The 12339-nt window shown below is 42.3% G+C and overlaps 1 protein-coding gene across 1 annotated transcript in view; it reads left to right on the top strand.

Moving 5' to 3' along the window:
* LOC133458594 (contactin-associated protein-like 4) overlaps positions 1–12339 on the top strand; it is a 154507-nt gene that overhangs the window by 120824 nt on the left and 21344 nt on the right. Inside the window, exons 18-19 of the mRNA XM_061738655.1 lie at positions 1506–1724; positions 11320–11559. Coding sequence (XP_061594639.1) covers positions 1506–1724; positions 11320–11559 — 459 coding nt within the window. The remainder of the gene's footprint in view (positions 1–1505; positions 1725–11319; positions 11560–12339) is intronic.

Genomic DNA, 12339 nt, shown 5'->3' with positions numbered 1-12339 from the left:
GCCAACATATGATGATTGAGGAACACAACTAGCTAATGGGTTTATTGAATAATGGCACAATCTGGACCCAGGCTGGAAAAGACTAAACCTCTGCTTTAACAACATTACTAAAGGAACAAAAAAAAGGCAAATTGTTACTATTATCGTTTTAGACAAATAGAATAAGAAGTAAAAGCTCCTCTTCTGTTTGGAATTTTTAAAAACAAAGAATATGATGTGTCTCTGTTACTTATTACACCCACATTGTGCATTTTCTGTGATTAATTTGCACAACAGTCTGGGCTGCATTATTTTGGTTTAGATCTCCCTTCCCAGTAAAATAGTCATTTACCCATTGATTTTCCAAGTTTAGCCAATATCAGACCACAGTGTGATTTTCATAGGCTCTGTTGTTGTTTTTAAGTTCCATTTGGCAGCAGTAACACAGTTGAGTTACCTTCATGTATTCTACCTGCTATTATCCATGTCAGCAGTGAACTGGCATGTTACAGTTAGTACTCCCGCTGTACGGCAAAACATTTTAGCTTGGAATGACAATAAAACACGAGAACAATGGAAGAAAAATGAAAGATGAGATTCCTTTAGTTGCTTTTGGTGTTACTTAAGCCACTGTACATACATTCAAACCACCAGTCACCAACAATCAGTCTTCTTCCACGTATAAGATGATGCTAGGCGGCACGTTAACTGTAAGATTTGTGTAAATGGAGCTGCAGCACATCAGAGAGGGAGCAGGTGGAATTTGTTTAAATTTTCAAACCAAATCTGGTTAGCAAGATTACCAAGCTTTACTTCCTAGTAGGGCTGTGCGATTAATCGATTTTAAATCTAAATCGGATTTATTAATCAAGACGATGTTAAAAAAAGGAAAATCGGAAAATCGATTTTCCTTTTTTGCAGCTTGCTGCATTACAGACAGAGCTCGTCTAGTCATCTTTGTTTGGTCAAGAAAATTGTAAATGTTGTCACTTTACTAAACTCAAGGAGGATTTACAGTATCTTTCAATTGCACTTCATTCCCAATAGGGAAATTTGTTTGCTATTTTTCTTTAAAAATAAAGATAAAATATTTGAAACAATTTATTCCATTGTCTTTTGTAGTTTTACCAAAAAAATCGAAATCGAAATCGAAAATCGGGTTTTCAGAGAAAAAAATCGGGATTTTATTTTTGTATTTAAAAAAAAACATAAATATTTTCCATCCAAAAATATAGATCCATCTAAAAAATACAGTATTAAATGTACATTGTACGTTGAATTGTGCTATATAAATAAATTTGCCTTGCCTTGCCTTGCCTTACATTATTAGTATACATAGTGCCACTAAAGTTTGTTTGTGTTTTTTCCATCAGTACAAATATCAATATATTATCGTAGTCACAGCCTCTGACTTATATTATGAAACAACTATTCGTTTTTAAGGGAATTCATTAAGAAGTCCTTCCCAATTCCACAGTTTCTTAGTTTGTATTTATCTCATCCTCTGTAAAATTACCCTTCATCAGCTTCCACAGAGATCGTCTTCTCCTTCGACGTGGGAAACGGACCTCTGGAGGTTCGCGTGAAGACGGGCCTCCCAATGAATGACAACCGTTGGCACAGTGTGCGAGCTGAGCGAAACGTGAAAGAGGCATCACTCCGTGTCGACGGTTTCCCTACCGCCACACAGGAAGCGCCGGCCGACGGACTCATCCATCTGCAGCTAAACAGCCAGTTATTCATAGGTGAGAAGTAAAAGTGTGAACATTTCCATGTGTCTCCAAAAGGGTGAGACAGGGCTATTTCAGATTACATGGAGTAACAGTTAGTCTTAACAATTAAGATTCCACAGTTATGGAAAGTTAGTGTACAGTGCCTGAGCATTAACATCAATAACAGCTAAGGGGTTAATGATATGTGCTGCAATGTTTCATCTCACGTTATCTCCAGTTCACAAGCAAACACCTATGTACACCTATGTAAATTCTTGCACAAACACCCAAACCCGAAGACCATGTTAAAAGACTCAACATTTAGATTCAGAAACCGTATCTTTAAGTATTGCAGTGTCAGACAGCCAAATTGACCACTGCTTATTAAGCAGACGTAAGGAGATGCTCACTGGTAGTCTCTGGGGCTTAGACGGTCGAGAACTTTGTTAATTAGAGTTGATTATGCTAGTTGCATTGACAGAAATGTCTGTTTTACTGTGCAAAGGACATGTCAAGTCTTTGCTTTTTGTTTTACGCTGATCAATAATTACCTTAAAGGAGCATGAGGCTCCTTTTAAGAAATGAAACTCTCTAGCGCCACCCTTCTCCACGATGGCCGCCGGGGGTACTGCAGCCAACAGCGAAGCCGGCACGGGAGAACGGGGAGAACGCGCATGCAGCGTCATGTGACGTCACATCCGCAGCCCAGCGCGGGAAATTTGGGCCCGAATTGCAGCACATTTTGCAGCACACAGCCTGTTCAAGGCAACGGAGAGATACACTAGAGGGCTCATTCTTTTGGGTTTGGAACGCTTCATCTGACATTATTACTAGAAAACTTAAAACGTATACGAATTTTTTTCATAAATCCTGCCTCAATCCTGCCTCAAGCTCCTTTAAATAAATAATGATCTGATACGGTGAATTATGCAGCTTGCTGCCTTTAAAAGTGTGCAACAATGTCAACAAAGCCATTTTGATTTAAAATCTTTAACTGTGAACAAAATTCACAGAATCAGGCAGAATTTCAGTCACATCCACCTAATGCTAAGCCTTTACAGTATTGTACATGATGCCAAACTAACTTCGGCACTTTGATAGTTAAAATGTCAGGCTATTATCTTTCAATTTTTTATCATGAACAAATTTCCATTGAAGAGACATTTCAGAGTTAAATCATATCGAGGTCTTTTACTAGATGATAATGAGTGTAAACTTTTGTTGAAGACCAAAACAACTTGAGTCAAAGCATGTTTGAGCTAGAACAGAATATACATTTGGAGCGTGATGGTCATTAAAGTCAGCCCAGAGGGCAAGCAGCCGATGTAAGAATATTTGCTTTTTTCAGCCTTTGACAAGACGTAAAAATGTAATTCATCTTAATTGGTATTGTGGATAGGGTTTCTACGGACAAACTAAGGGTAATTTGAACTTTTAGTGGACATAAAATCCATGGAAAGGACTGTGTGTACTTACTAGACATCATGTTCAGGTCACTGCCATCTAAAATCTGTTGGATATGCTACTGCCAATTGACACAAATTGAGGAGGATGTTTCACGGTTACTGCTTCCTTATAACAGGATCAGAATGACAGTAATGGACCTGTCCCTTTAAGAATTGAAACATAATAATATCTTGGTCGTTTTTTTTCTATGCTTTTTGATTTCAGAACTCCATCTGCTTCATGTTTTTTTCAACTGAAAAGGTAAATCTTTCAAAATGGGTCATGAAGGATATGGCTCATTAATTCACCGGGGCTCTTAAAGGTTTTTAGTGAAATGAACCATGGAATTGTTTTGACTCTGTGGATGACTAACAGACATTTTTTTGTTGTATTTATTAAGAGAGAATAATGTTTGTGAGTCTGACAGCAAACAGGATCCCCGTTTGGCATAACAGAGGGCCACGTTGCCCAGTGTTAGTGTTGCGATAGGGCTCATTGATGTGTTTTGGACAGCACCACAGTGTTATGACATAGAGGTCACACGTTAATTTTGTCTGGCTGTTGGTCAGTCCAGAATGTTTTAGCTTTCTGAGGCTTTCTGACATCCTGTGAGTGATGATTATTGACTGCAGCTGTGTGCTTTTCTTGCCAATTTAAAAAGTATTTGATTAACTGCTTTCATTGGATTACTAAACAAACACACTACAGTGAAGGCTGAAGATGAGGCATTCACAAGAACACAGATCACTAGTTGTGGTGTGTAGAGGTGGTAGTATCATGCTCTGGGGCTGCTTTGCTGCCAGTGGTGAAAAAAGATTGAACAAAGTGGGAAGAATAATGGATTATGAAATGTTTGGCTGCTTAAACTTCATTACCGTTGTGTCTCTTAACTGCTCATTGATCGTAAACACACATTCAAGTTGTTTTTGAGGATGAATATTGCACTTATAGATGTTCTTGACTTATTTCAAGGTGTATTTGTGATATATCTACTTAGAATTCTGCCCAAAGCTCTGTTTCAGTAACTAATATGGATATTTTGTGTTTAAATTTAACAATGTATCCTGTCCAGGGGAGCTGATGCAGGTCTTTACTAAAACTAAAACAAAAAAACAAAACAAACAGATACAAATAAAAAACAGTCCATATGCAACAGTGTGGGCAGTTTTTCTGTGTCTGCTCAATAAGAACCTCTGTCATTGTTCTCCCTGTGATTGACTACCAGCACCACTGATATCAAAATAAAATCAAATGCATTCAGAATTATTGATCTTAATGTGCTTCTAATACTTGCTTTAATAAAGAAAACAGGGGCGTATTTTTTCTACAGAAATACCAAAAGTGTTAATTTAATTAGTCTCTGTTAAGAAATGATAAGCCATTGAACTTTAAGATTTTCTTTTCTATTATAACACTGCTTCATGCTGACATTTTCCTTTTAAAATAAAAAAATGTTTGATAATTTCTATAAGTCTCTCACTCAAGTGACTGGCTCATTCTCCTCAAATGGGCAGGACTATTTTAATAGTTTATAAAAATCACATTTCTCTGCAATACAATGGAAATAGTAAATGGATATGTGAGGATTATGTGCAGGGATTATGAAAGACACAGATTCGGGGATGTTCTTCCTAAATAATTGTTTTTCATTCTGCAATTACAGAGTTATCAGCATTAAACCAGTATTTCAAAATACTCAAAAGGGAGACCAGGAAAGAACCAGGTTCAGGAGAAATATAAGCAGTCAGAGATAAATCAAATTATGAAGAAAACCAATGGCGAATCAATGTACAGCATTGTTGTACAGTGATGCCAAGTTTATCATCAAATATTAGATTCAAGGTAGCTTTTTAATGCGGGCATATTGAACAGAACACAGAGCAGAACCTAATGCAAAACCATCAGCTGGAGGGCTTTTACTCATATTTCACACTGTACAATGCACTAATGCAGTGTTTCACAAAGGGAGAAACATCTGTGCAAGGGAGGGAGATTAAATCAAAAGAAATGAAAGAAGAACTGTGGAATTAGTTGCATAAAATCTGCACTTCGGGAACTGTTAGGTTCTATCAGTCTCGCTCAGCTTCAACATGCCATGTCAAAATTAATCAAATATCCTTGCACATAATCCTCCCCATATAAAAGGAGCGCACCACACACATTTGTCTTTGTTACTACCGAAGTGTTGATCCCATCTCTTCACCTGCAAGACATTTACTGAGGCAGGAAAGTGAGCTCTATTAGGTCTGAAAAAATGAAGACTGAAAAGCTTTAGTTCAGTAAGTACATCTCTCACACTGAAGATTTCAAATGCTTTTTTAATGATAAAACACTTCAGTTTTGAGGTCTGGGCTACAGTCCAATCAACCTCCACTTAATAGGCATACGCAACGATACTGGGAGTGATTGTCAACTTAACCTTGGCCTCCACAGAATCAGAGCGTGCAGGTGAAAGCTGGGGAGGACGCAGGATCTACAAATGAGATTAAACTAATTAGAACAAACCATGCAGAGGGCTGAGAGTGAGCATAAAATACTTGCATGTCCTCCTGTACTAGCTCCCAAGGGGATCGCCTCATTTGTGATACCTGCACATTACGCTCTGGGATGAAAATGGCCCCCAAAAAAAGACCAGCTGGCACTAATGCGGCGCCGTACATCATTGCTCAACTGAGTCATGTTTTGTGTGTGCTACCAAACTGTCTGCATCTCATCCATCTCTGAGAACAAGTTATTAGTTACTGCAAACTGTGAGACTGAATGAAGGGGTCAACTAACAGTGGTTAGAGAGAAGCTGGTTTTCTTGTAGCAATAGAAGGGCAGCTCTCCTGACAAATGGATAACCTCTGCTCTTAGCTGACACTGTAAAAGATGTGGGTCTGAGCATAAACCACCTGAGTTGAGGAGATCGCTCCGTACTGTACGAGGAGTTGGTTAATCCTAGAGGAGTTTCTGATTAGTATGTTTCTCATTATTACAATATACAGTAGTTACAGTTATTATATGTCAGGGAAAATATCAATATCATTAACATTGAACATTACCGCACTGTATAAGCATGGCATATACCTGGCATATGAAATGAAACATTAAATATGACATGACATGACTTTATCAGGCCATTGATCATGACCATGATCACAGGGCAAGGGACAAGCTGATCATTCAGAGCAACAGAAACGAGTCAACAGGAGAGTGACTTGTGTAGAAAAGTAAATTCAACTTTTGCTGTAGTCATTCAGCAAAACAGTAAATACATCTACTTAGCAAAGGAATGTTTTGAGTGCTGTCTTCTGGTTAATGTATAGTTATTTATAAGAGTATTTTTAACTGTCAATGCCAAAGCCATTACTCATCTGCAGTCATCTACACTGTTGACATCGCCAATCTGTTATCATTGTGTTAAATCTGCTCAGAGACTCTACAAGGATAACATTATTTGATTGGCTCCCTGAGACTTTTGAGTATAGTTCATGAGCTCCAATGGGTGGTGGCTACACCTGGAAACCGTGCCTGCACAATTTTAATTTGAACATACAGCACCTCCTCTGGCTGCATATTTGTTGAGTTTGAGAGCATCCCGGGCTCCACTATGACTGGGAAAGCTGCTGCAATGATATGGCGGGAAAAACTCTCAATATATTTATCTCAGTATCCTTTTGTAGCAGGGCGAGTGCTACCGGGGCCGACCGAAGGATGGAGAGACACGGAGTTTCGTGCAGACCCCTTTATTAGACCATGAAAACACCGCCAACACGTGAACAAGCACCTTCACAGCAGCTTCACAGCTTCAGTCTGAACCCTTGCTGCTGGGCAGCCATGCCTTATGAAGGCTGGCAGAGTGGAGAGGCTGATTGGGCCCACCTGTGCCCTAATCAGCCTGAGTGGCTGCAGCTCCTCCACCCTGCCACACACCCCCAACGCCAACCTCAAGCCGGGGTCCATCCGGCCGAGCCTACTCCCCCCTCCGCCTCCTCGGAGCGGGAGAGGAACCCTCTGGGCTTCCTGGTCGGGTGGTCGCCCACGGCGTCGGCCTGAGCCGCGGAACGGTCGGGGTGGTCGCCCCCGGCGTCGGCCCACCCGCCGTGGAGGATGCGCTCGGGGCCGGGCCCATGGTGGCCTCGGGCCACCCGGTGCGCGCACGACTGCCTCCTTCACCTCCGCGGGCTGCTGGTCCGCCTCCAGGACCGCCTCTTCCCCCACACTCTGCTCTGGCCGCAGGTCCGGCCCCGTCTCCGCGGGACCCGCCGTCGCTGGCGGCTGCGCCTCCGAAGCCGCCTCCCCCGCCAACTCCGCCTCCGCCTCCGTCTCCGCCTCCGCCTCGGGAGCCGTCGCCTGGCGGCCTGCAGCCACTGCCTCACGGCCGGTCGGCTGCAGCGCCACCAGCGCCGCCGCGGCGAACCTCAGACGGGCTGCAGGGATGGGTCGCTCCGCGGGTCCCGCCGCCTCGGGAGCCGTCGCTTGGCGGCCCGCAGCTTCTGCCTCCCGGCCTCTCAGCTGCGGCGCCGCCAGCTCCTCCCGCGTTGCTGCCGTGGCCCTCAGACGGGGCGCAGGGGCGGTGGGTCGCCCCGCGGCCACCAGGGCTTCCATGGCGGCCAGCTGCCGCTTGCCCTGGTCCCGGAAGGCGGCCGCCATGCCCGCCATGGCCCGGGCGAGCGTGTCCAGGGCCCGCTCCATGCCTCTCTCCTCCATCCTTCGCGCCCCACGTTGGGAGCCAGATGTAGCAGGGCGAGTGCTACCGGGGCCGACCGAAGGATGGAGAGACACGGAGTTTCGTGCAGACCCCTTTATTAGACCATGAAAACACCGCCAACACGTGAACAAGCACCTTCACAGCAGCTTCACAGCTTCAGTCTGAACCCTTGCTGCTGGGCAGCCATGCCTTATGAAGGCTGGCAGAGTGGAGAGGCTGATTGGGCCCACCTGTGCCCTAATCAGCCTGAGTGGCTGCAGCTCCTCCACCCTGCCACACCTTTGATTTAAATCCTTTCAGCTAACTAAATTTCAGATTACTCAGCTGCTCCAACATGGGTTTATGTACCGAGACCTACTGCTGCACACTTGCAGAACAAAGTAAAAATACTTAAATTTATTTATTGATTTGCTATTATGCCAGAACCAGGATGCAGGACTGCTTTCTTTGGCAGCTCCAGTCCCTTGTGTCTTTCACTTACTGTATTCAGAGGTTGCATCTCTCAGGACGCTTCCGTTGGTCTTTTATTAAAACTGGGATTTAAACATTTCTCTATTTACACTCATGAATAGCAGTTCCTTTCAGTTAATACTTTGCATTTTAGCTTTTGATGATTAAGTCACCAAAAAGAAGTAATCTATGAGTGCATTTGTTGTCTTTGTTAGACTTGTCTGTACTGAGTTGTTTACAGCAAACGTAATTAAATATCTTGCTATGTTTTCTCTTGATGTTCCTTCCTTCCTTAAGAAGAAAGCTGTTGGTGTTTTGTGGAATGAAAAGCTGATGGCCGAATTTTTGAAAACTTAAACTGGGAGACAAATAGCTATTTTGCCAATTGCAATCTGTGAAAACAAGTGCAATACATAAAATGAGATGTTGACACTTTCCGGGGGGAATGTAATTTGTCGAGGACCTATGTAAGTATGCTGTTTTAAAATCTTACTTTCATTTTCCCTTTTTCCCTTTGGGAAAGCAGAGTATCTGCAGATTATCTGTTTTCATTTTACACCATGTTCTGCGTCATTCTTTGTCCCACAAACCAACTGCATCTTCTCTTTCACTTCAGTAATCGTATCTCTGTTTTCCCATTTTACTCCTGCCTGGCATTTACATTTTGAACATTATTCTACCAATGTATCACTATCACTATCCCTCCCTTTGTGTCCGAAAATCTCAGTCTAGCCTTATTTTTTTCTCAGATACATGACCCTGGCTATTCCTGTAACGTGCTTGTTTTTAATCCTATCTATCCTCATCACTGCCAAAGATGTTTGATTCTGCCACCTCCAGCTATTCTTTCTGTCTCTTGCTCAGTGCTGGTGTTTCAAAGCCGTAGAGAGGTGTGATGTATTGTAATCCTTTCCCTTTACTCTTGCTGCAATAGATAACTCCAGAAGCTCTTTTCTTTCCACTCCACCCTAACCAAACTCTCTGCTTCACCTTTTTTTTCTACATTCCCCATTGCTCTGCAGAGTTCTGCCCAATTATTTAAGCGTCTGCACCTTCTTAATCTCTACTGCTACTGCCGACCACAGATCACAATGTCATCTGCAAACATGGTAGATGCTCCTGTCTGATCTCATCAGTAGTCGCATTTGCATCACTCCTACATTTTTTTTAGGTTCGGTTTTTGGGCTGTTAGACTTTCCTTTTTCCTTTTGTTTCTTGTGTTCCCTGAAGGCGGCTCGTGGGTGTGGCTTGATTCCCACACCTGCAGCTCATCTTCAGGAAGTGTTAAAACTGCCTATGGCATCTGTTCTTTGCCAGATAACATTCTGCATGTTTGGTCTGAGCCAGTGTACATAACTTTTTTTTCTCAAGTCTTTTTCGATTAACCTATCTTGTTAACATTTTGTTTATACTTTGATTACTTTTCAGATGTTGTTTTTTCCCAGAGTTGCCTGCGTAAGCAGAGTTTTATGTTAACCAGTTTTTCTCTCCTGCTTTGCAGTGATTTTCTGTTGCTACTTGTTTCATTGGTTTTCTTCCCCTGCCTCAGTGCAGCGCTTTTTGTTCACGGCAGTAAAAAAAAAGGATTGTTTTTTGAAAACTCAAATATTCTGTCGATTCTGTTTCTGTGAGTGGATCCAGCCCACCGCAGATCCTAACAAGATTTGCGCAAAACCCAAATATCGAAAAAGTAAACCTGCGATGGAAAGTGCTCTAATTTGAAACAACTCCCAAATATTGCAAAAACCTCTCTAACGCTTTCACAAGGTGGTTTTTCAGGCCATTCCATAATCCAGTTTATTGCAAAAGTGTAATGGAAATGCCTTTAGCACATTTCCACGTCGCTGGCAGTGCCGGATGTGATGTAGCCAATCAATCTAAAGCCATCGAAACCTAGTTTCCAGCTGTTTTTGGCCTCATTATACAATGTGGTTGTGCTATAACATTACTTAATTATTATGCATTACATAAGGGCTTTGCCTCTGAATAATCGTTTGAATGATCATCCACTGCCTTCATCATCTGGCTATTTTCTCAATAGCAGTAGCGAAAATTGCAATAACTTGTCCAAGACTAAAGATTTTTTTCTCCATTTTCTTAAACGTTGACATTTTCTTTTTAGTTATTATGAAGAGAAGTCTCAGAGGATGAGATTGACGAGAGTTACGCTTATTCGGAAACCCCATTCACTTGAAACACCAACCCCCTGCAGCGCTACCTTTATCACAAATTCAGAAGTTTGATTTTCTTTTGTTATTGAAACGCAACTTGACGACCTATTCATCACCATGACAAACAAGAAGAAGCTTGAGACCGATCCTTGCTGCAGTCTCACTTTAAACTGAAACCCATTACTCCTATACACCTCACTGTGGAACCAGCTTGGTGTAAAAGGGGTATGTATGTCCTGTACCACTCCAACATACTTTTCTGTTACTTCAGGCTTCCTTATGCAATACCACAATTCCTCTTTCAGTTCCCTGTCATACGCTCTCTTTCTCTAGTAAGACACAATGCAGCACTTGCCCTGTAATTCTCCATCGACTTTCTTAAAGCAAAATTTGCATCTGTTTTACTCTTTTTATTTTTTATTTTTTTGGGGCGGTGATGCCTTACTGCTGCTCACTAGGTCTCACTACTCTTTCCAAGATCTCAATTGTCAGATGTAAAAGCAAACTGTTGGTCCATCTCCCCTGTCAGTGCAAAAAATGAGTATGCCAATCAAAAGTATTACCAGGGCCAAGCATTGTTTATGCCCTCTAGAATAGGCATTGGCAAGATATGGCTTTTTAATCAAAATTTATGTCAGCGAAAACAAAAAATGCCCCAACATGCAGAAATATAACTGTTGAAGTTTATTTTATAAGATGAAAAAAATTAAAGAGCAATCTAATGAATGTACTTTTTTCCTAGATCTGTTGTTAAGTGTTGTCAAGATGGCTTCAGTTTGTGTCAGTCAAAGCTGGCAGTAGGCTACTGCATATATCATACAGAAATAGGCAACAAGTGTATCACCTGTTGTTTTGTTTCTGTTGGCAGGAGGCACTGCGTCCAGACAGAGAGGCTTTCTGGGTTGCATCCGTTCTCTGCAGCTGAATGGCGTCACTCTGGACCTGGAGGAGAGGGCAAAGATCACTCCAGGAGTTCGACCTGGATGCCCGGGCCACTGCAGCAGCTACGGTGGGCTCTGCCAGAACCAAGGACACTGTATGGAAAAAAACAACGGGTTCTCATGTGACTGCAGCCAGTCTGCCTTCACCGGAGCCTTCTGTCATGAAGGTACAGCCACTGACACTTAACACTGCCAAACAGTTAATGAGGAGAGCATTATGCATTGTGCTTTTATACGCTATTCTGTTGTGTGAAGGAGAACTTTTGTCTTCACAGTTTGGAATTAGTCAGGAAGTCATTTAAGGTAAAAAACCTTTTGACTTGGGTTGACTTATTTATGTTTTTTGTTCCTGGAGTTTCCTTGAAATACAGGTTTAATATAGTTTTGTGTCTAAGGAAGGCAGAGTAATGCCAGAATTTGGAAACTTCTGTAGATTATTAACGGTGACTTTAATGAGGGAAAGAAATGGTAGAACTGGATGCTTTGAAAAATGTTCCTATAACATTAAAACTTAAAGACAGTTATTTAGAAAAGAGGAAACTCAGGGTGATTTATAGTTTCTTTCAATTCAATTCAATTCAATTTTATTTATATAGCGTCTAATACAACAGAGTTGTCTCTAGACGCTTTACAGAGACCCATACCCAGAACATGACCCCCGAGCAATTATTACATAAACAATGGCAGGTAAAAACTCCCCTAGTGGGAGAAAAACCTTAAGCCAAACAGTGGCAAGGAAAAACTCCCCTTTAGGAGGGAAGAAACCTTGAGCAGGACCAGGCTCATCAGGGGGGACCCTCCTGCCGAGGGCCAGACTGGTGGGTCAGGGACGGCAACAGCACAGCAGGCAGGTGGAAGCAGCAACGGGATGACCGGGGGTGGGGACCGCAGGCCAGCACACAGCTCCCGAAGCTCCGGCCCAATCAGCAAGTCCCAGGTTGGGGTGC

This window comes from Cololabis saira, chromosome 13 (assembly GCF_033807715.1).
Source record: "Cololabis saira isolate AMF1-May2022 chromosome 13, fColSai1.1, whole genome shotgun sequence".
Lineage (NCBI taxonomy): Eukaryota > Metazoa > Chordata > Actinopteri > Beloniformes > Belonidae > Cololabis > Cololabis saira.
The sequence above is the reverse complement of the archived record's forward strand: the minus strand, read 5'-3'. Positions and strand labels throughout refer to the sequence as shown.